The following is a 24,539-nucleotide window of genomic DNA, read 5'->3' as shown; positions in this document are numbered from 1 at the left end:
TCCTGGCACGGGGTGGTCACTCATGACTGCTTGTTGGAAGAGCCTGCCCCCGATGGCCCAGAGACCCCATATGACTCCAGTGGCTGTTTGAACGCCACGGCTTGGGTATGAACGCAAGTTGCCCCATGTGCAAGCTGTGTGACCTTGGACAAGTGACTGTACCTCTCTGTGCTTTCATGTCATCATCTATATAACAGGATTCAATGAGTTTGAGATCTGCACTCCACGAGATGGTTGCTCAGGTTAAACCGATGATGGATGGAAAAAAGCTTTGCTGACTGTTTGAAATGACCATTCCATATCTGGATAGGCTGTCAGCCTATTGATTCAAGAAACCTTTACTGAGGGCCTGGGCTTCCATCCCAGGCCCTGTGTCAGGCACTGAGGACCTAGAGATGAAGAAGGGAGGGTCCAGTTCTAAGAGACAAGACCCAAGAGGGACAGCTGAGAGCAGGCGTCTCTGCAGAGCACTTCCTGCAGGCCCGACACAGAGGGTGGGTCCAGGAACTCTTCCCTAATGGATGTTCTGGGGGTGGGAGGCTGGGGATGGGGTCCAGTGAAACTTCTGGCTCAGAAAGTGTGGGTACACTCCACCTTTGGGGAAAATCCCAGGGGGCTGTGGAAAGAACGTCTTGCTCCTGAGCCCCCTGCCCCCCAGTTAAGGCCCCACTTCCCGAGAAGCTTAGCACCGGGCCCAGCATACTGTTATTACTCCATCTGCTGAGAGCTCGTGGTGTTTGGTGTGGGGACGGCCCAGGCTCCTGAAATCGCTGGTGCCTGTGAGGTCGCCCTGGACTACAGGTCACTGGCTGGTCCAGCTGTTTGGTCATCTTTAACCCAAACGAGTCTGGCCCCCGGGTACCTTAGGACATCGTCTGCCGCCCACCGGCTACCGGCAGCAACGAGAATTATCTGTGCCTTGCAGCTTCCCGTTGAATCCTTTGCCCCCATCTGCACATCGGAGCTGATGGGAGGTGCGCTGTGCAGCAGAGTTTTCCAAATCTCGCTGCCAACATCTTTACCTGGAAGACTTTTTTAAAAGACTGCTTCCCCAGGCCTTGCTCCAGGATGCTTGAATCAAATTCCGTCTTGGTGGGGCCCAGGAATTGATATTTTTAAGCAACTCCCAAGGTGACCCTAATGCAGGTGGTGCACTGATTGGCTTGTGGTGTAGACACCACGGAGGGTAGCTCGTGCTCAGGTGGTATAACTGGCAGCCTCTCCTTTAGGGCGCGGTGGGCTGTGAGGGGAGCACTCAGCTGAAAACTTCCTGGGAGGCAGACTGCAGCCCCGACTCCTAAAACAATCCCTGGTTTTGATTTGGGGACCCAGCTGCCACTTGGGGTTGGAGACCTGGGGTGTTCAATTCTGATGCTACTCAGAGGCAGCTGTTATGAGCAAAGTGCTGAAAGGGCTCACGGGTATCCTTACAACATCACTGGCTCATTCGCTTCTTGGGTGGGAGAGAGAGGAGTGGGTTTACAGTAGGTCAAGTACTGGGTGTAACCTTGATAGTTCCCTATGAGCAGGGTCTGAGCTCGTCCACTCTCCCAGCACCCAGCACCAGCTGGGCACATAGTAGGTGTCCAGTGTGTGTTTGCTGAGTTCTCAAATAAATGAATAAATGAAGGACCATGTCCTGTGCAAGCAGCATGGGTTATGTACGTTCTGGAGACAGAAGATGTATGGTCCACTATACCGTGCGAAGAGGTGAGCTGTGGAATTCACACTTGCAAACCAACAAGGGTCAGAGGGCACGTTTTTGTGTACCAACGGTGGAGAAGGAGTTTGCCCTGCCCGCTAACAGCTGACACTGCAGAAGGGACACGGAACATTTCAAAGGGAAACAAACCCCTCTCTGATCTTTGGACCCAACAGTGAATATGTCTATTTTAAAACCAACCCCATTTTTCCTCTGGAACAGATTCCAGAGAGCTGTGACTTTGAAACCTCCGTCTGCCTACCTGGAGCAGCCTTGCTACTACTTCAGCACGTCCCTACCTGCCTCCGTGCCTTTGCACACACCGTGTCCGCTACCTGCAGTATCCGCTCCCAGGCTCCTCTTTGTCTAAAACCTACTTATGCTTCTAGGGCCACTTCAAATGCCACCTTCTCCACGATTTGCCCGGGCTCTCCATCTCTGATTCATCATTGCATTACATCTGAATCTTCCCCATGGTAGCCATCACTTGATTACCTGAATTGTTAGCTATTTATCTCCATGTTTTATCTCCTCTTTCCTTTCATCCCACAAATATTTATAGCTCCTCTCTAAATGCCAAGTAGGTTCTGAGGTCACTGAGATGAAAACGATAGAGCAGAGCCTCGGAGGAGCTTATGGGCTGGTGGGGTGGGGGAAGAGGGAGAAGGCTTTAAGCTCCACGGCGGCAGGGGCTGCGTCTTGCCCACCTCTGGGCACTGTGCCCCCCGCCCCCCAGCTCTGTGCCCTGAATGCAGCAAACACTCGATACGAGCTATCAAGAGACGACACGAACGGGTGCATCTCAAAGTAATAAAGGGAGTGGCATGTCTTTCCGTGTCCTCAATCCGCCAGGCTCTTCTTTCATTTACTTGATTTCTCCCACAGCTCCCTCCTCTGATAAATATGAATTAGGAAGGTGTAACTGTGCACTCACATTCTCCACGAAGCCCCCAGGCTCTGCCCCATCCCCCACCCTCCCAGCTGTTCTCAGCCTCCTGCAGGTTTGGGGGCAGGGGGGTGGGGGGAAATGGAGCCTGGTCACATGTTCACAGCGCGCGGCAATCAGCCCTCACCTTTGCCTCCTGGCCCCTGCCAGCCCGAAGCAGTGGGCCAGCTCCCTCTCCCAGCTTCACTCAGGTTTGGAATCTAAGTCCTGAGACCTATGAAGAGACCTCTCTCTCCCTCCCCAGACCCCTCTGAGGAAAGCTTTGTCTTCCTTTCCTGACCCCTCCAAGCCATGCTCCGCTTGGCAACCGGGGTGAGCTTTACAACACAACACGTCAGACCCCAACCTTCAGTGGCTTCCAGGACGTTGAGAATAAAAGCCAACTTGTTTCCTTGCTCCCTGAACTCTGGCCACGCTTGCCCTCTGGCAGCTCCTAGATCACGCCAAGCTGCTTCTCACCTCAGGATCTTTGCACTTGCTGTGCAAAGAATGTACTGGAATGCCCTCCCTACCTCCAGCCTGGTCTGTCAGGCTTCTTTTATCCTATAGATCCCTGCTCAGATGTCTCCTATAAGAAACCTCCTAGCACGCTCCCCCTTCCCCCCACCGCCGCCACACATACTCCACGACTCTCATCATCTCCATCACATTCCCTTATTTCCTTCATCACCTACTGAAGATATTTTTCCGTATTCTTTCAAACACATTTTTTTTATAGTCTGTCTCTTCTCACCCCCTGCATCGTAAGACTCACCAGAGCAGGTCTGATTATGTCTCGTTCACCATTTTATCACCAGCACCGTCCCTGACATACAGCAATTGCTCCATTCCTTTGTGATAAATAAATGATGCCCGGGTTGGGGGAAGGTGAGGAGTCCTGAATTCCTTCTTCCAAAGTTTATCCCGCAGCCGTGAGAGCGTCAGTGAAAGACATCCACCACGCCTTCTACCACTAACTCATCCACTCCACAATTATCTACAAATTGTCCACACTGGGCAGGGGGTGCTGGGCTGGGTGGCTGGAGAGATGGCAGTGAAGACATCACCCCCAATCCCCATCCTCGTGGGGCTTCCGGTCAAGTGCAGGAGGCACTTTGAATACCCGGTGTCAGGGCAGTGAGTATGGGAGGGGAAGGGCACTGGGGTGCCTGGCCCAGTCTGGGCAGTCAGGGCGGGCTTCCTGGAGGAAGCAACATTTAAGCTGAACCTGAAAGGATAAGCAGGACCTCGGCAAAGAGAGGTGGGCAAGGCGTGGGAGGGGCGCACTCTTGAACCCTTGAGTCTAGATTTCCCTCACCGCCAAATGAGGGCCAGTGAAGCCTGCTTGGTGTTCCTAGGGACACCCTGGGCTGATGCGATGGGGCATGGACTGCAGCGGACTTCGGGAAACAGAAGGCACAAGGTGTGGTGGGGGGAGCAGGGGCTGGTGAAGGCTCGCTGTGATTCACCCTGACCTCCAAGGAGGTCACAGCTGCCATTTGGGGATGGCCACATTCTGCAGGGATTAATGAGTTTTGCCCACACAATCTTCCCCTCAGTGAGGGGGGGTCCATGCATCTGGTCCACTTATGCCCGGCCTGATGGAACAGGTGAACGGGGCCTGAGGCAGGGCCTGAGAGGGCAGGGGTAGAGGATAGCAGATGTGCAGGATGCCCGCAGGTGGGACTGTTACTAATATCCTATGTCCCCACTTAGGGGCCCCTGAGAAACAGAACCTGAGACAAGGAATCTATTGGGAGCCGCTGGCTTATTTAGGAGGGTATCCCAGGCAGCTGGAAAGGGAGTGGGGATTGAGCGGGAGGGAAGTCAACACAGGTACATCCTGGAGGTTATTCAGTCCCGCTGGGGAACTCGTGGACAGTGGAGAAGACACATCTGAGTTGCCCCACTGGAGGGACGAGGGGACTGGGGTTTCATCTAACACCTCCCAGCAGTCATTGGCCGAGGCTGCTCCCAGACATCAACTCCCTGGCACTTGGGCTCCGACGTCTGCCACACCTGCCTTGTCCCCGCCATGGATGGCTCCTTCCCAGCCCACAGGTCTCAGCCCAGGGCCACCTTCCTGGGAGGCTCTGCCTGCCACCCCAGCATCTTAGTCCTCCTGGCACTGCAAGCTGCTCGCCCCTCGTTACGTGATCACCATCGGACCCAGATCTTTGTGGAATGTGTCATGAAAAATTTATTGACGTCTTGCTTCCCTCGTTTCCTCTCTGTCTCCCCCACGAGAGTATAAAGCCCCGTCTTTCTTGTTCCCCACTGGATCCCCGGCACCTGCATCATACCAGGCTCCTAGTAGGTGCTCAGTTAAATATCCTTTGAAGGAATAAATTATTGTCAATTCCAAACTGGGAGCTCTGGGCTCTGAGGCTCAGAACTAGGAAGGCATTTGATCGATGGAATCTTTGGGGTGTGCAGAGGGGCAGTGACCTGCCCAAGAGGTCATGAACTGGGGCCCTACACCTGCACCCCCCAACCTGGGGACAGAAGCCCTGTCACCCCACCTGACTCCCATCCCTCCGGGAACCCCACCAGTGGGAGGAAAAGCTCTGGGATTCCCTAAGGCTCCCCTGGCTGCCCAGAAAATTGCTCTCTGCCAACTCTTGGTAATCTTCTCAGTCTCATTCTCTTCCCACTTTCCCCAGCTGAAGAGGAAGCGGCCCAGACAGCTGCGGAGCTGGGACTCTCTCTAGATGAGATGCATTAATTTGTAAACATCTTCATTTATATGTAAATGGAGTCCCACACCCCTCACCAGCCCTAACGAAGCCCTGCAGCCTCAGAAGCAGCCTCAGCCAGCCAGCACAGCTGCTCCTGCGGCTGCAACTCTCCGTGACAGGATCAGACTCTCCAAGAGGGCCTGCTCCTTCCTTCCCTTCTTCTGTGGCTTCCTTGAGGCCCCCCTGCCCTGCTGCTCTCTGCCTGGGAGACCCGCCCCCCATTGTAACCAAGGTTCCAGGAGAAGGCTGGGGAAGAAGAGAGCACTGGCCACAATTGAGCTGCTGTGTGACCTTGGACTAGTCTCTTTCCCTCTCTGAGCCTCGGTTTCCTCAACTGTAAAATGAGAAAGGCAGTGTGGTGGAGGGGTGGGATGAGGTGGGTTGAGGTCCAACCAAGTTGATGTTGTTATAGCAGGGGACCCTTGGGCAAGTCCCTTGACCTTGCTGAACTTTGACCCCATCTGTCAAATCAGGACTACAGAAATTAATGATAATAATAATAATACCTGCCTGCATTCCCGGTGTTGTTAGTGAGGATCAAGAGAAAGAGTGCACAGGGAGGGTTTTGTGAGATTTGGGGAAAGGTGAGGGCTTTTTTTTTATGATGAGGAAAGGAGGGCTTTTCTAGGCAAGAAGAGCGTGCACCACTCAGCAACTACGGCTGCACTTTACGCAAATTATTAACTCAACTCACGAGGTTGCAGTGAGCTTCGTCCTGTTGTCATTCCCTTTTAGAGACTGGGAAACTCAGGCACAGAGTTACCAACCCAAGATTACGCTAAAGCAAGGGGGTGGAGGAGCCAGGATTAGAACTCAAGCCATCAGACGTAAGTCTCATCAAACCCCACAACGGTTGTTTAAGCCAATCATATTAAGCCTGCTTTACAGGTGAGGACACCAAGGCAGAGAGAGGTCAAGGTCCTTATGGTCCAAGGTAACTCAGCAGGAAGTAGCTGAGCTGGGCTTTGAACCAGGTCTTTGCGTACCAGGGCTGTGCTCTGGTTACATGAGATGGTGGGGGTCAGAACCAAGGAAACACCCTGGAGACCATACCTGCAGCCGCGGGTGGGGGACTGAAAATGATGGTATGTGGGGAGCTGTTGCTTCCCAGAGACCTTGGTAACCAGGCAGAGGTGTGGCAGGCGGAGACGGGTTTCTGGGAAGCTGGAGGTGATCTAAATGTCCACCTGTGCAAAATCAGCTGTGGCTCCAGGATAGCTATTTGCTTCTCCAAAATGAGTTTTTACCTTTTGTTCATTTTGATGGTAACTGGTGGATCTTAGGTGTGCTTTAAGGCACCCCAAATCATTTTGGGAAGCGGGTGTAGGAGAAATCATAAATAGATGGATGAAGGTATCTGTGTGGCCATTTGTACACCTCTTTGGAGCCCTTCACATCCACATTCTCACAAGATTCCCCCAACAAACGCTGGGTCTGAGCTCCTAACACAAAGCCCAGAGACAGGAGCACCCAGAAAGGTCCTCCAGGGGAGACACCCACCTTCCGTTCTCACCAAAGTGGGCATGGAAGGACCACCGGCCAGATTCCCCATGCAGGGCTGGATTTACCCTTTGCGATCTTCTTGTCCCATTTTCTACTTTTATCCACAGGGAAACTGACACCCAAAGGGCCAAGGAGGGTGCCCAGGGTCATCCACTCAATTTGCAAATTTTATTGTGTACCTACTGTGTGTCAGGCCTCGTGTTGAGAGCTGAGGGTGCAAGGTGAAGGGGGAGCACCCATTCTGTCCTGGTGCTCATGGTCACAGAGAGAAGGACCAACCTGTGTGTGGAGAGTGGGGCCTTATCCTCCTGGCGGGTCAGGGGTAAGGCATAAGCGGGGACGCGGCAGGCACCCACGAAGCACAGCGCGAGCCAGCTTGTCTCCTGCAGCCTCTCCCTGCGTGCCTGGTGTAGCCAGGTTGTCCTCTAGCTTCGGAGCAGACTGCCACTTTCTGCCTGGCCACCAGGCAAAGCATTTGGCTGTGTCATGTGAAAAAGCATGCACGCGCGTGTGTGTGTGTGTGTGTGTGCATGTGTGTGTGTGCGTGCACGTGTGTGTGTGTGTGCATGCGTGTGTGGGTGTGTGGGTGTGGGTGTGTGGGTATGTGTGTGCACGTGTGTGTGTGTGTGTGTGTGTGTGTGTGTGTGCGTGTGTTCTGGAGGAGCCGCAGACATTGGCTTTGGGGGAGGTCGGTTCTGCTGGGGTGGCGGGCTGTCTAAAGAAGGTGTCCCACAGGAGGACCTGCTCGATTGGGTTCTGAAGGCTGATGAGGAGTTTACCAGGTGGCCAAAGGGAACAGCACCCATCAAGTGTAAAGGGTCAGAGCAATAAAATAGGATTGGGGCCTTTCAGGCAGTGGGTGGGAGGGGAGTGGGGCCATGGGTGCCCACACGCCTAGAACACAGCAGGGCCTAGAAGGGGATCCGCTACCTTAAAGTCTTCTAGGAAAGGGGTAGGCGTAGAAATATGAAGTGTCTCCATCCCCAAGGGCTCTTCCCTCCCCACCCTGTTGCTGCTTTGAACCTAGGGTCCGGTTGTTTAGGGTCTGTTTTCCTTCCCAGGTTTAGAGCCCGTGGGGAACAATAGGACGTATTCCACAGGCTTCTGAACCGGGTAGAGCTGGTTTACATCCCACCTCTGGCATTTCTGGCTGTGTGACTTTCGGCATATTGCTCACCCTCTCTGGACCTCAGTGTCCTCACCTGGAAAGGGGTTTGGAAAACCCACTTTGCGGGACTGTTGGAGGAGCCATCTGGAGAGGCCGACATAAAGGGTCTGCTCCATGTGGCAGAGCTGCAACTTGACCCCTTCCTGCTTCTTCCCTCCAGGGGAGGATTCCCCTTGGGAATGGGTCCCCCTTCTGCAGCACAGCCCCAGCTCTGCCTTCCAAGCCCATGGAGGGTGATCCTGAGACCCCCCCTCCCCACTCCAAGAGCACTGCGTGTGGGATAAACATGAAAGGGCTAGAGAAGTGGCCCCCCGGACACCACCCAGCCCTCACCTCACGGTGGACTGGTACACCAGGTCCTCTCGCTTGCGGTAGTTCTCCATGTGGGAGAAGTTGGTGGAGAACATGGCGTCGAAAGTAAAGATCTTCTGCTTGATGGTGCCGCCATCCGTCACCTGCAACAGAGCACAGAGGAGTCACAGGTGAGTGCTCAGCCAGCCCTGCCACCCGTTTCCTCCAGGCGGTGAGTGGGCTCCCGGGATGCTGGGGAGATGCAGGCAGCCCCAGGAGAAGCCTCTCGGGGGAGATGTCACAACCATCACTATTATCCTCCCGGTCATCCCCACATCACTGATGTGCAGGCTGAGGCTCTGAAGTCAAGTGCCTCCTGAGGTCCTACAGCTAAGGAGGAGTAGGGCTGCCTCTTCTTCTGGCCCTTACCGATGCACCAGGTGGTCCCACTTCTGCATCCCACTTGGCCTTGCAAAAACGACAAGCAAACCCTGGGGAGCCGCAGACAGGGCCAGAGAGTGTGAATGTGTTTTGCAGAGTCAGCCAGAGTGCCAAAGCCAACCCCACCCAAGGAGAGAGGGAATGGGGGAGCAGGCTGGATAGAAAGAGAGAAGAAATGGGGCCAAGGGCAGGCACCTGTACCAAGATCTCATACGGATTCAAACAAGCTAAACTGCAATGGTTTCCAATAAATTCTTCACGGGAGAAGACCAGAATAGCTAGGGAGCCCAGAGGAGGGGGAGGTCCCATCCTGGGGATAGGGTAATCATGGAGCGCTTCCTGCAGGAAGCAGTGCATAAGTTGTCTTCTGAAGGAAGAGTAGGAACCAGCCTAGTAAATGGAGGGAGTGCTTTCTAGGCAGAAGGGACAGCAGGAGCAAAGGCCCTGGGGTGGGAAAGAAGCATCTGTGCTCAGTGAAAGGAGACTGTGTTCAGAGTGCCTGGGGCAGAGAGGAAGTGAAGAGAGTAGACTCCGAGGAGTGAAATGGGAGCCACATCAGGGAGCGCCTGATGGGCAAAGGAACTCAACTCCCCCAAAGGCCAAGGAGGTGCAGAGTTTCAGATTCTATTTACAAGCTCCCTCTGGCTTTAGAAGAGATTGAAGGGACTTGTCTGGAGACAGGGGAACCTGGGGTGGCTAGGGAGAACCGAGTCTACTGACACCAGCGATGGAGAGAAGAGGACAGTGTGGGGGACTTGCCTGCCTCTGGCTGCCCTTGGGACAGGCCAGGAGGGGTGTCAGGAAGTCCCCGTTTCACATAGGAATATGAAGGAGGCCCCGAGAAGGCAGGGGCTCTCAGGAGGTGGTAATAAAGCCCACGCTGGAAGACAAAGGCTGCACAGGTGCCCAGCTGTTCACAGCTGATTAAAAGCCAGACCAAAGTGTGCCCTAATCCCACCTGCCGCCTGTCCGCATCCCCATCCCCGCTGCTGTGCTGCCTCCCGCTAATGAAAGTGTTACTCCACAAAGCAGCAAGGTATGTGTTGTCACTGCTTCAATTATTTATCTGTTTACTCCGCTGCAGTTTTCCGCTTGTCTCAGCAACTCTATTATGGAGTTGCAGCCTCGCTAACAGCCTGCAACAGGGAGGCCTCCGCTTCCTGAAGAAGTGGAATTAACTCCCTGTGGCTGTGTGCTGCAGGCAGGAGAGGGGGCTGGGGGTGGGGTTTCTCTAAGGGGCTTGGGGGAGGGGGGAGATGCTGGGATGGGGTTTCTCCAAGGGGCTTGGGGGAGGGGGGAGATGCTGGGATGGGGTTTCTCCAAGGGGCTTGGGGGAGGGCTCGAGATGCCGAAAGGTGCTTCCCCAGCCCAGCAAAGGCGGCCCTGGAGGTGGGTCTGCCACCTTCTTGGGAGGACTGGCCCCGGGGCAGCTGGCCTCCTTTGGGCACATCTGGACCCCAGCTGACTTGGACCACATCTGTCTGGCCAAGGTGGTAGTGCTGCTGGTTTAGGGAACACAGATTGAGTGCGATCCAGCCAGCATTTATTGAGCGCCAGCTGTGTGCCATGCGTAGGAGACCTCTATTAGTCCCGGGGTCCCCAGGGAGCCCCGGCTGGTGAGGGTTAGAGTGATGACAACATTCACCAGCTCCAGGACCCTGAGAGGGATCAGTGGTGGGACTTCCCACTACACGGCATCTCCTTGCCGAGCTCACACCTCTGTGTCTCCAGCAGGCTCATGCACCGCTCACACACTTCACTCGTTCCCTCCCTGAGGGTTTTGCGCTTTTCTGACTGTGCGTGGGTGCCGTCAGAAGGCAAGACATCTCATCCTCTGGTCCTCTCACATTGCCTCTCACCGGTTTCCCAAACAGGGGATGATGAGAATGGAGGAAGCCTGAGGAAGAAGAGCAAAGTACCTGTAAACCAGGCCCCTGAACTGGGGGACAATTTTGCCCCCTCCTCCTCACGGGGACATTTGACAATGTCGGGAGCCAGTTTTGGTTGTCACAACTCAGGGGCAAGACGTGGTCCTCGTATCTACCAGGCAAAGGCCAGGGATGCTATGACCATCCTACGATGCACAGGCCCCCAAAGAATTCTCTGGCCCCAAATGTCAACAACACCAAGGCTGAGAAATCTGCTTGAAGCACATCTCTTTGTATAGAGCAGAATAGACAGTAATCTCCCATTTTGCAGATGAAGAAACTGAGGCTTGGCGAGGCAAAGTGATTCATCCGAGGTCCCACAACGGGGCTCTTGGCAGAGCTCTGGGTCCCAGACCAGGGTTCACATCCCAGCCACTAGGCTGAAAGGGCTGAGGATGAGCTAAGCGCCTCTCAGGGCCTCTCTCTCTACACTCAGCGGCTGCCTCATCAGGAGGCAGGATGCCAGAAGCCCGGCGGAGGTTTGAGTAATCTTCTCCTAAAGTCGTAAAAGTGGAAGGCATCCTGCCTGTTTGACTTGCAGCCTCGCCTCCCTTCAGGTACTGCTTTTTTATCTCCTCCTAAAATGCGGCAGCCCTTATCGTCCCAATTTCAAATTTCACTCCATTTTTTTTTTTTTTTTATTATACAAAGTAGGAAAAAAAAATCTGTCAGTAAAACTGTCTCCTCAAATTTATTCTCCGGGACTGAGGTTTTTATTAGTGGGAAAATACACCCACACCCCACACGTACTCAATACATACCCACACACCCCAGATAAAGCACCGAAGAATTATCTGAATCGTAAATCGCTGTTTCAGGCCCAGGGACAGGGGAGTTTCAAGGACGCACCTAGTTTTACTTTGGTTTTATTTACATCTTTTTCTCTGGGGCCCGCGTCTGGCTGCTGTGGTTAAACTGGCCTCGGGCAGCCGGAGACAAGCACTGATCTCCTTCCAGTCAAGGCATCCACGGTCCCAGCTCCCTGCAGCTGGCTCTCAGACCTCCCTCAGCCTCAGGGAAGGTAAAGGAAAGTAACAGACTCCAAATTCACTCTCAGGCCCCAGGCCAGTAGGCAAGTAGCTATTTGCAAGGAGGTTATTCTGCAGTTCTTGGAGGTTTGAACCCCTCAAGACAGGGGCTGGGAGGGGGTGGGGGTAATCACAGGCAGTGGGCAGAGGGCATGGTGTAAGCCTGAGAAGATGCTGCAAGACACCTTCTCTTTAGTTCTAGAAACATGTCGCCAGGCCTAAGACACACAGGCACAGTTCTAGTCCCCATCGGAGAGAAAGAAATGAATTTCAGACACCGTTGCAGCCCATCATGAGCTTATTCACAGTCTGGTGGGGGAGATAACACCACCCACAGTTAAGTGAGAGGCCAAAGTCTGGGAGATCATGGCTGTAGCAACAGGTATTTGCCAAGCGTCATCTGAGGCTCATGGAGGAGCCAAGAATTCCTTTGGGGGGGTGGGTGTGATCACAGGAGTCTTCCTGGAGGAGGTGGGCCCTTTTCAGGGGGTATCTAGTCTCAAGCTGCTTCTCCCTGCCTATGGGAGGCTTTTGAGCAAGAAGCAATACTGATTTCCCATACCCCAGTCGAATTCTTGATTTTTGGTTACTACTTTGTGCTTTTGAGCAAGCTATTTCACCTTTCTAAGCCTCAGTTTCCTCATCTGTAAAATGGGGACAACTCAACCTATCTTCTTGGGAGGATTAGACGAGACAAGGCTTGGAAAGGTCACCCAGCGTGTGGTCAATGCTCAGTGGAGACAGCTATTTTTATGAATACTAACACTTCTCTGAACCACCTCTTTTTCTGTGTCCCTTCTCACTCTTCAGCTCTGGAGAGCAGAGTATCTCTTGCTGAAAAGCCAGAGGATGCAAAAAATCAGTAAATGAAAGAAGGGGGTCCATTTCTGGGGAGGGAGGCGGGTGGGAGGAGCCAGAAACCAGTGTGGGCAACTGAGAACTGGAGGGCTGGGGGTTGTGTGTGGGGAAAGCAGAGGCCCAGGAACTTGCTGAATTATTATATTATTCTATCAGCCCAAAGGGGGAGCTCGAGGAGGCTCAGAACAAGGACATGGTGGCAGGCTAGTCTCGGGGGCTCCAAGACAGTCCCGCGGTGCCCATAGTGGGTTGGGACCGGGAGATCAGGGCAGACAGAGAATGACAAAGCTAGTGGGGGCAGTCAAGGTGATGTTGGAGAGCCAAAGATGTGTGGGTTTTCCCTTCCCCAGAGGGAGATGTGCTTGTGTGTTCATTCACTCATTCATTCATTCAACAGATTTTTAGTGAGTCAATCAACAGGGCTTGAATGTGAGCTACTTCTAGAACATAAGCTCTGTGAGGGCAGGGTCTTTATCTGCCCTGCCCAGGTGCCCTGGGCACCTGGTTCTTACTCAGTAACTATTTGTTAGAGTGAGTTGAACCCTTACCACATTCCAGGCGCTGGGGCACCACAAGGAAAAAGAGAAGCCGTTCCTACAACACAGACCTGCCCCCAGAACAGCCTTCTGTGCCCACGCCCCAGTTTCATGGGGCTTCCCAACAGGACCAGGCCCAGTGGGGAAGGTGGAGGCACCATCCGTGCAGTGATGCCCCAGAAGGAACCAGCACGGATCTGAGGTATTTTTTCTCGGAGGTCATTCTGAGACAGGCTGGGACCTGGGGCCCTTTGCTGCAGTGCTTGTACCTAGACAAGTTTCTCCTCAAGCAACCAAATACAAAGAAACTATATAGGACTAAAAATAACTGAATGCATGCACAGTTGGGGTAAATTCTGGACCAAAAGATACAAAAAGACCAAAAAAAAAACCTATCTACCACTTCTGAAGAGCCGGGAGCAAAAACTGGGTGTCAGGGCAAAAGCAGTGTACTGCGCATGCCCCCTGCACACAAAACACCACAAGGGCACTGGGGCAGAACACCTAAGCCACCTATCTGGACACACCCCTACCCTCACCCCATCTAAGGAACCAGCTTGCCCCCCAGCTCGGCAAGCGAGCAAGGGAACCTCTCACTTGTTCTCGCTACCCCCTGCTTCAGCAGGGGCCCCAATAAAGCCTTGCCTGAATTTCTTGTCTGGCCTCTCATCAATTTCTATTTATTGGGGAGGTCAAGAACCCTGGTCGGTATCCAGTCCCTGACTGATCAACTACACTGGACGGAGACCTGGGTTCTAAATCTCTCTGCACGTCTCCCTTCTCCGGGCCTCACTTGCCCTAAATGCTCAATGAAGAGACGTGGGGCAGGGTGACCTCTGAGGGCCATTTCTACCCCGAATGCCCAAAGGTTCTGATTCTAGAACAGCTGGCCCTAGAGGCCACACTTATTCACGCTCGGTTTGCCCAGCCAAGGCTCAACAGCTGCCCACGGGTCCCGAGCCTGCCCGACCGTGTCCCAGGGCGCCGGCTGTCCCCGACCAGCAAATCTGGCTTCAGCCAGGCTGGGTTGATTTTCAGGCGGAGCCACCAAAGCGTGGCAAACGGACTGAGTCCTGCCAGCAGCGTGAGAGCCTGTGGGGGCCAACCAGGGTTTTCCATCTGAAAAACAAATAAGTCTCCAACTCTAGCCTCCTCCCAATGTCTCTGGGTGCCCTCACCCGGAAGAGAAAAAAAAAGAAGGGGGTAAAAATCAGCTCCCCCACCCCCAACCTCCTTCTCTTTGTGTTCCACAAAACCATTTATAGGTTGGAAATAGCTGTAATAAACTTGATATCCCACTTGTGGGCCAATCCCACCGCGGCTGGAAAGTGTAATAGTGGCAGAGAGTGAAAACTGCTGGTGTACTTTGCTGGAGCTGTTTAAATCGCCTGCCTACAACATCCCAACTCCTCTCCAGCCGGGAAGGAATTTGATCTCCTGGAAATGGAACAGCTGAGGTTTCTGTGGCTGGGCAGTGAGAGGGAGGGTTTGCAAGGAGGGTTTTTAATGAACTGATTAGACATGGAGGAGTCATGGCGCCTGGGCTCCAGAGTCAGGCCAGCCCAGGTTCAAATCCCAGCACCGGCAGGTTCCAGGCGGCTCCCAGGCTATTAAAATGGGCAAGAGCAGGCTTCCCTGGTGGCACAATGGTTAGGAATCCGCCTGCCAATGCAGGGGACACGGGTTGGAGCCCTGGTCTGGGAAGATCCCACATGCTGCGGAGCAACTAAGCCCGTGTGCCACAACTACTGAGCCCGTGTGCCGCAACTACTGAGCCCGTGCACCTGGAGCCCACGCGCTGCAACAACAGAAGCCACCGCAATGAGAAGCCTGCGCACCACAACGAAGAGTAGCCCCCGCTCGCCACAACTAGAGAAAGCCTGCACGCAGCAACGAAGACCCAACGCAGCCATAAATTAATTAATTAATTAATTTTGCAAAATGGGCAAGAGCCATGGCTGCCTTATAGAGTTGTAGCTGTAGGGAAAGGGACACTGAAAGTGATGCATGGTGGCTAGAATGCTGGACCAAGTGTGAAGAGGCTCAGTTCCTCCTTGGGGCTGTCACTTCCTGGCTCTGTGTTCTCAAGCAAGTCACTGATAGTCTTGGAGTCTCGGTTTCCTCATCTGCAAAGTGTTCATCGGACCTATGCCCCAGAGTGGTTAGCAACACTTTTTAAAAACCCAAATATATGTGAAAGCTTCCTGTAAAATGTGATAAGCATATCTAAAAACTTCTGCCATGCAATCGTCACCTAGAAGTCTCTTCCCCACCTCACTCAACCCCGAGTGCCTAGCATGGAATTGGCACACAGTCTGTCCTTATAATGTACGTTTGTGTCGTGAATCAACAAGTCAGCGAAGGAAGGAATGTTCTAAAGTCTACTTAGATGTGTCTCCATCCAACCACTCAGGAATTATGCTGAGAAAGCTCCCTCCGAGGCCCAGTGCAGAGATCAACTAGCGCTAGAGAAAGGCTTAGCTGGAGTCAGCCTCAGCACAGGGCTCGAGCCATTTGTGCATTCAAGCATTCGCTTATTGATTGAGTTCCTTTCATGAGGTGTGTTTGATTCCAGGAGGGCAGCCATGGACACAGCAGGTGAGACGGTGAAGAAACATAATCATCTCACTTAAACGTCTGAGATGGGTGTCTTCCAACTCCTCCAGCAGAACCTGAAGCCCAGGAGGGCTGCGACTTTGCTGTGTTCAATGTGGTATCCACCACTCCCAGGACAGCCGGCTACAGAGGGGGCTGTCCGTCAATATTTGTACAGAAATGAACATGCCTTCTATAGATGCAAAAACTGAAGCCGCTGAAGGGCTGCCATTCACTCAGGCTGCCCAGTCTGTCAGTGGAGGAGTGAAGATTTTGAACCTGGGTCTGATTCCGAGGTCCAGAGTGGAAGTGGCCCAGGCAGTAGAGTGGATGAAGTATTGGGTTGAGGCCAGGAAGGGAGCAGGTATTCTAGGCAGATGGAAACCACAGCAGGGTGCAGGACACCTGCTCAGAGAGGAGCAAGGAGAATAAAAATGGAGAGGAAGAGGGGACAGCGATGCAGCCTCCCCCTGGCTTACTGAGCAGCAGGAGGGGCACGGGGTTCCTGCCTTCCTTGTTGCCATGGTGACCCTGGACCACTCTTCCTCTAGACTCCCTGACCGCCTGTTCTCCACCCTGAGTCTGCTTCTGCATCTCCTGGGCCCGGGAGCTGGGCCAGGGGAGCAGCCACAGAGAGGAGAGGGCAGGCTCCCCTGGACCCTGGCGGGGGAGGACGCCGGATTCCCAGGGATAGCAGGGAGGGCTGGGAATCCTCAAGTCAGGTGCCACTCACCACTCTGGGTGGCCACATTCCACCCCCACTCCATCTCCCTTGTGGCTTCTGGCAGGGCTGGGCTCTGGGTAATTGGCTTCCCCTCGTGTGTGTGTGTGAGATCCGGTTTTTAACAGAGACAGCTGGTGTCATAAATTGCTTGTCTCATCTGGTTACCGTGCAAAGGCAGACAGCAGCTCAGGGATGAGGTGTGGGGCGGCCCGGGGGCCCGGGGGCTGGTAAGGATGGCAGGCAGAGACGCGGCGGCTGGCTTTGTGGGCACACACGTGCGCAGAGCCTATGCAAGTAGGAGGAGGTGCGTGTGCAACGGGAGTGAACACAAGGAGGTCCCAGGGGCTGCTGGCGGCCAGCTCATGTGGCTACGCATGAGTGCAAATAAGAAAGCCTGTGTCCAGGGGCTTCGGGGATGGACATCTGTCAGCAGGGCGAGTGGACAGATCCACGTGCCTCTAGGCTACATATAAGGATGCGTGTGTGTGTGTGTAAAGCAAAGCGACGGTGAGAACATTTAGGGTAGTTCTAGATGTTTAGGGAAGAACATGAGGGTTTGTGTGTGTACAAGAAAGATTGTGTGTGTGCACGTGTGTGTGTGTGTGCACAATCAAGGTTGTGTGTCAGTTGTGGATTCATGGTGTGTGTGCACGTGTGTGTGTGTGAATGATGCCTGTACCCACGGAGTAAGCCCAGTTTACACACCCTGTTCCCTGCTCTGGGCCGGGGGATAGGGGACATCAGCTGGGGTGGGTGTGGGGGGGCATGTGTCTGAGAAATGCCAGGCTGGGAGACACCATCACGCCAACGCTGTCCTCTTGCCACTGTCCACCCCCGGGGCAGGCTCCCACCAGTCAAATGCAAAACCACAGTCAGGACCCAACCACCTGAGCCCCCAGACTCCACCAGACACAGGATGCTCTGAGACCTCCCTCGCCATCTCCTGTGTACCCCCCAAAACCCACACTGCAGGGGCTGGCAGGCAAGAAGCAGGGGAGACTGGAAGGACCTGGATAGATGCTAGACACTCAGACTTCTGTGCACAGCAGAATCACCTAGCCAGGTGGGAGTAGGATTTGAAAATGTCAATTTCTCTGGAAGCCCATCCCAGAGGTTCAAATGCAGTGAGTCTTGGGTGGAGTCCAGATTGGGGATTTTTAACAAGCTGCATGGAGTCAGTTGAATGCAGGCGTTGGGGATCAAAATGGAGAGACACTGCCCTAACTCCCGTGGACTCCCCCCCAACCAAGGCCTCTGCACAGCTTTCCCAGGTGCCGTACCCTTGGCGCCTGCGAGGCTCGGCCACTCAGCGTGGGAGGGACCCTTGACCGTCCCATCTAGAACCTGCACGTTACAGAAGGCCAAACCAAGGCCTTCCATGAGGGGAGAGACAGGCCCAGGGCCACACAGGAAGGAGGTGACAGGGCTGGGAGCCACATCCTTGGCTCCAAAGCACCTCCTCTTTGCACCACATCCCACTGATGCTTGGGACCCCAGAAACCAAGGTTCACCATCAAGTGCTGTACAGATGCAGCACCGGGGATGTTCTTGTCCGTCCTCTGCCTTTGGGTCAGGGCACCCCAATCCCTGCTGTCTGTTCCATGCCTCCGGGTAATGATTCCCAGCATTAGAGATGGGCCCCATGGTCATGTAGTCACCCCAAAGACAGGGCTCTTCCCAGTATGGCCAAAGCTCTCCCCTGCCACGTTCTGGAAGAAGTGGGGCAGGGATGGAGGAGGAAGGAGGAACTTTTTCAACCACCTTATGTCTCCCTGACATACCTGCCCTCAGCCTTCATTCCTCGAACCCAAGTGACTACACTTCTCATTCATTCATTCATTCATTCATTCACTTGTTTGTTCATTGGTTCAGCACCTCCTGGCGGCCAGGCCTGTGGACAGAGGGTGTATCAGACAAGGTCCTGGCCATCAGGGAACTCCTAGAAAGGGCAGGGCAGGGGAATCACAGAAAGAAACATCAGCAGCACATGCTTGCCTGCCATGGGCTCCTCGGCATGGAACGGAAGTGGCACAGGGCAGACAAATAGAGAGCTCTGCCAGGGAGAGCTCAGGCAGTACCCACAGAAGAGGGTACACTGAGCTGTGCCTTGGAGGAGGGAGAGGAGTTTGCAGGGCAGACAAGAGGATGCAGGAGGGCACTCCAGACACAGAGGATGCCAGACAAAAGTAAGAGAAAAGGCCATGCATGGGTGAAAAGTGATGGGGAGTTTCAAGATGGATTTTGTGGGATGCTCTGTGGGATGCTGGGATGCAGAGTGTGGCCATGGGAGCTGGACCCCATGTGAAGGGTCTGGGTTTGGTAGTGATAGTCAGAATGCTAGGTTCAAATCTAATTCAAGATCTTGGGCAAGTCACTTCACATCTCCCTGCCTCAGTTTTCTCATCTATAAAATGGGGATAACAGTACTACCACCCCATAGGTGATAGGCTGCAGGATGATTTTTGCTCTTCCACATAAATTGCTTAGAAAAGAGCCTGGAATACAGTAAAGGCTCTATAATTGTGTGCTATTTTATTAGTTCTAAAATGCTTAGCACGGTAGATATGACGTAGTAGATATTATTATTGATATTATTTTGTCAGAGGGAGATGGGGAGCCACTGAAGGCTTCAAGCAGGGGAGTGACAGCTCCCACCAGGGTCAAAAAGATCCCTTTATCTGCAGTGTGGACAACACAGCTAGGGGCAAGCAGGTCTGGCTTGGGAAGAGGCCTTTGGAACAGAGAGAAGAGATCACTTTTCCAGCCCCCTTTTCAGGGCTGTGACTTGATTTTTGGATCCCCCAAGCTGGCTGGGCAGGTGTGGGTGTGGGTGGGGGCGTGGCTGAGTCTTGTCTGATCCCAGCATCTGTGTGCCTGTGTGCGATCCCCTACCTGTGACACCCCAAACAGCGTCCCGCAGTGCCATGCTCAGCTCTCGGTCCCCATGCCACCCCCTGGGCTGCCTGTCAGCGAGCACACCTGTGTGGACAGGTTGCGTCCAGCAAGGGCTCATCGTGGGGACAGATGCCCAGCTTCTGCCAGTCTGGCTGACTGACACAGTCAGGAGGGGCTGCCCGTAGTGTGGAGGGACCTCGCTGTGCCAATCTGCAGGCCCTCCACACTCGGCAGGCGCTGCAGATGACCAGCCTTCTGTCAGCATGATTGGGCGCTAGCAGACCAGTGGACATGACCCATCAGCCGCCTGCGCCAGGCTGCCCACCTGCTACCCAGGGGGCGGGGCACGCCAGCGAACACTGCTAGGCTGGCACATCCTGCCCCCTGTAATTAGCACACGGCATGCGGGCAGCCGGCCCAGTGGAGCCTGACTGTCTGTCCGTCTGCAGCTGCCCTGGGCAGCCCCAGCAGCCTGCTGGAGAGAAAGAGTAAGAGCCTGGGCCCCCTCTTGGCTCAGCCACTACGTGGCAGTGGATGCTGGGAAACTTGCATTCTCTCTCTGAGCCTCAGTTTTCTTATCTGTTAAATGGGGCGGAGATGGCTATCTCTAAATTCGCTTCCTGCTATTTCGTGCAGGTGGTGTTAGCAACAGGCAAACTCCGAGTAGCATAATTCTGCGATCTGAGGGGTGACACTAAGCTTATCCCTGCTCATTTATTTCTTCCTTCAACAAGAATTCACTGTGTCTCTACTATGTGCCAGAGACTGTTTTAGGTGCAGGGGATAAAGTCATGAACAGGCCAAAGACCCTCTTCTCCTGGAGACCTCATTCTAGTGGGAGGAGACAGATAATAAACCAAATTAAGGAATATGGAAGAAACACATCAGATCAGGACAAGTGTCCTACAGACAATGAAAACAGAGTGATGGATGGAGGAGGTGGGGACCACAGCAGATTAGGCGGCCAGGGGAAGCCCGTTTCTGGAGCTTAAATTTCATATTTAAGCTGAAATCCCAGTGAGGAGGTGGGGTCAGCCTGCTTGGAAAGGATCAAATTGCTTCCTGCCAGCTCCTTATGAAGTCATGTTTGTTCAGTGCTTCTGGCTTCTCATTCAGTCCCAGCAACACCCCTGTGGGCAGTGCTGTCTGCATTTTGCAGATGGGGACACAGAGTCACAGAGTGATTGCATTTGCCTACGTGCCCACAGTCCAGATTCAGCTCGGGGAATACAATCCTTTTTCTACTGTGTCTTCACAACTGACTTCTACTTTGCTGAAAACCAGCCTTAATGTTTGTCAAAGACTGTGTGACCTTGCACTTGTCGCCCCCCACTACCCCAGCTTGGTCTTAACAGCATCGTATTTTATTCCCCCAGCATTTAACTATGAACACTTTCAAACATAGAGAAAAGTGCAAAGAATGTTAACGCAAACGTCCATATTCCTACCACCCACCTTCTGCAATGAGCTTGACCATGTTTGCTTTACCGTATAGCTCTCTCCCTCTAGCCATCCATCCATCCACTTGTATTTATTTGGTGCATTTCAAAGTAAGTTGCAGACACCAGTACACTTTACTCCTACATGCTTCAGCACGCATATCATTAATCAGAGTTACACTTATTTTTAATTCTCTTTTGGTAAAATTTACATAAAATGAAATGCACAGATCGTAAGTGCACTACCCAATGAGCTTTGGCAAATGCATCTACCTGTGTGACCCAAACCTCTCTCATGATATAGGACATCACCATCGCTCCAGAAAGATCCTCTGCCCTGCCCAGTCAATCCTTGCCCCCAAAGGCAACTATTATTCTGATTTTTCTCACGCCATTTTTGGCCTGTTTTAGAATTTCATATAAGTGGAATCATACAGTTGGTAGTTTGTAGTGAAGGCTCTTCTCTCCCAGCATAACTTTTTTGGGATCCACCCTTGCTGTTGTGTGTGCCCGTAGCCCACTCCTTTTTATCGCTGAGTAGTATTCTATTGGAAGATGAGACCAGTTTGTTCAGCTGTTCTCTTGTTAAATAGACACCTGGATAGTTTCTGGTTGGGCTCTGCTATGTATATAGCTGCTAAGAACATTTTTATACCTGGTTTTTAATGGATGCATGTTTTTATTTCTCTTGCTACTGCTTTGTTTGCCAAACAGCCAGTTCATTTCAACAAGTGTTTTCTGAGCACCTACTACGTGTCTAGCACCTACCTGTGCTAGACATGGAGGTGAGTGATCCCAGCTCAGACTGGGGTCTTGGGCTCTGAAGCCTCCAAGGAGGCACAGGAAGTCAGGAGTGCCTGCTAGGAAACAAGGGATCTGCACGTCACCGTGTTTTATCCTCACAATAGCTTGGTAGCATGCTCATTGCAACCCCGGTTTTCAGAGGAGGCAACTGAGGCCAGAGTGTTGAAGTGACCCGTCCAAGACAAGTGGCAGAGCTGGGCTTCAAACTAAGGGTGACTCCAAACCATGCCCTTTCCTTGTCCTGAACGATGCAGGAGCAGCAACCCAGGGAGGCTGGTGATCTGCTCAAGGTCACATAGGCAGTGCCGTGACAAGAACACAGGCTCCTGTTCTCCCAGTGCAGGGCTCTTTCCCGACACCATGCTGGCTTCATCTTGGGAATCTTAACAGATAAGGTCTCAGTATTTGTTGAATCAGCATTCCCTCCTAGAAATAAGGCTGGGAGAGCTGTGTTATATAGAAGCCTGGGTTATCTGTGTGTACCTGTGTCCCAGTGCACGAGCTCATCGGACTAAACTTGTTCCCTGTGCTTGCTGATCTAGGACCACAGGGTTACAGGCCCCAGAAACCAGGCAGAAGCCCGAGTGTGAGCCTCTGGCCGGTAGTGAGAAGTGACGGGACCGGTGTTGAGATGGATAAGCTATGTGGGTCCGAAGTCATTTAATTAAAAATAAAACCCTCAGTGTATATCAAATTAATACAGTCTTCAGGGTGAATGTGGCCTCAGACAACGGTCTTGTGGGCCCAACATTAAGCAAATGAAGAAGGTGATGACAGTTGTTGGAAGGATAATTGTTGTGTAGAGGGTTAAGGATGGCTCCACATTCTTTGACACTCCCGCGCTGAGAGACAGGGGTTTATGCTCTCTCCTTCTGAACGGGGCATGTTCTGTGACGGCTTTGGCCATCGGGATACGCAAAAGTGCCAAAGCACACCAGTTTCCATGCCCAAGCCTTAGGAGGCTGGAGACATCCGCTCCCTGTCTCTGTCCATGGTGCTGGACAGACCACATGGAGAATGAGAGGGACCCAAAAGCCCAGCCTTGCCTGCACGTGAGTGAAGCTGCCTTGACCCCTGCAGACCAGACCAGCCGCCACACTGAACATGACCCAGTGACCCCTGGTGATGCCATTCAAAGCATCAGAATCACCCAGCCTGGCTCTGTTTGAATTCCAGACCCACACAATCACGTGATGTAATGAACTAGCTGGTGTTTTAAGATGCTGCATTTCGGTGCGATTTGTATGCAGCAATAACCACAGCTGCATGCTTCTCCTCTTGTCAAGGAGGAATTCCATCTCAGCCCCCACCTGCACACACAGGAAATGCCAGTGCCCCCTCCATTGCATTGTGAGAGCCTCTATTTGATTGGAGCAACATTTGGGTGTGCAGGGGAAGAGATCAGATCAGGTGGGATCCAGCAGGAAACAGTCCATGCAAAGAGGGTAAATGAGGAGGGTTCAACACCAGGTTTATTTACAAAGGTGTGAACAGAGCTGAGGGATCCCAGCAAGGCATGTGTGGTGGCACCTGGGGCAGGGACCAGTGGGAGCTGCTAGTTTTTTAAGGAGCAAAGGGAAAGGGGCAAAGGGGTGGGAGTTTTAACTGCACCTGAGAGAGTGGCAGATGAAGGAAAACGCCACCCAACAGGAACTTAGGTAGAGGGACACGGGGAACCAGGAGGGAAGAGCTGGAGAATAAATACACTGTCCTCTCAATTTCACCTGTCTACCCCCATCTCTTGCAGGTGCCTTCCATTAGCCAAATATGACTGGGAGTCAGCCGGCAAGAAAACCCATTGATGCTGCTAGTACAGGTCAGCTTTCAGGCACAAAGGATGGAGAAGGTAAGAGTGGGTCTAGTGGGTGGGAGAAGGTGTCCAGTGGACCAGGAATCCAGGGAGCCAAACTTGAGTGGCTACCTAGCTCGGCAAATTTCCATTAAACCCTGTTCCTTGTCTGGTTGACCCATAGCTGCATACAGCAAGGTCCCACCCTTCACCCCACCACTGCTCCCCCACCAGACAGTTCAGATGAGTGTGTGGGAAACAGCGGCATCAGAGAGGCTCCCATTCAACTGTCATGTTTCTTCCCACAGCTGCCTCATGTCTGATAACCAAGATGCAGCTGATGGGGGAGAGAGAGCTGAGCCCATCTCTGCTTCTTCATCACCACCAGGCTCCGTGAAATGGGGGTGCAGGGGAGCTGAGAAAGGAAGGCTGGTCCTCCACGCCCTTGCCCTGTGGAGTAGGTCCCGCCTGAGACGGGTCCTCCTGGGAAGCTTGGGACTTGGAGACTCTGAGCCCCAACATAGAGCCCTGGGTTGTGATTTCTCCCTATGACTCTGCTCCCAGGGCAGCTCTCCAAGAAAAAGCATGAGAGGGGCCTCTAACTGACCCCAGGGCTGGCTCTGCAGCCTGCCATCCATGCAGTCATAGGGGGCCCTGTGCTGAGAAGGTCTCACTCTTGGTTTAATGCCTTGCTGTTGCCATCTTGAAATTTGTAATCATTTTCGAAGGAAGGACCCCATGTTTTCATTTTGCGCCGGGCCACACAAGTTAGGAAGCCGATCCTATTTCCAAGCAAGCAAGAGTCTCTGGGACTGATTCCTTTGTCTTGATCAAGACCCAGCGAACTTTCTCTGAGAGTAAATATTTCAGGATTTGCAGGCTATACAGCCTGTGTTGCAACTAACCAGCCCTGATGTTATAGTGTAAAAGCAGCCATAGACAATCTATAAACGAAGGAAAGGACATAGTTGTGTTCCAATAACACTCTGTAAAAAAAAAAAGATGGCGGGCTGGACATGGCCTATGAGCTATAGGTAGCCAACCCCCGGTCTAGATTGTAAGCCCCTCTTCTCCCTGTCTGCCTGTCTGATTCTGGTTCATTCTTTTTTTTTTTTTTTTTTTTTTTTTTTTGCGTATGCGGGCCTCCCACTGCTGCGGCCTCTCCCGCCGCGGAG

At 53.1% G+C, this 24,539-nt stretch overlaps 1 protein-coding gene across 1 annotated transcript in view; it reads right to left on the bottom strand.

Annotated features, from left to right (window-relative positions):
• IGSF21 (immunoglobin superfamily member 21) overlaps positions 1–24,539 on the bottom strand; it is a gene marked incomplete at both ends in the record, with an annotated part of 243,056 nt that overhangs the window by 71,593 nt on the left and 146,924 nt on the right. The window contains one exon of the mRNA XM_079930265.1: positions 8,370–8,491. Coding sequence (XP_079786391.1) covers positions 8,370–8,491 — 122 coding nt within the window. The remainder of the gene's footprint in view (positions 1–8,369; positions 8,492–24,539) is intronic.

Source organism: Stenella coeruleoalba, assembly GCF_951394435.1.
Source record: "Stenella coeruleoalba genome assembly, chromosome: 1".
NCBI lineage: Eukaryota > Metazoa > Chordata > Mammalia > Artiodactyla > Delphinidae > Stenella > Stenella coeruleoalba.
This window is presented reverse-complemented; position numbering and strand designations above follow the sequence as displayed.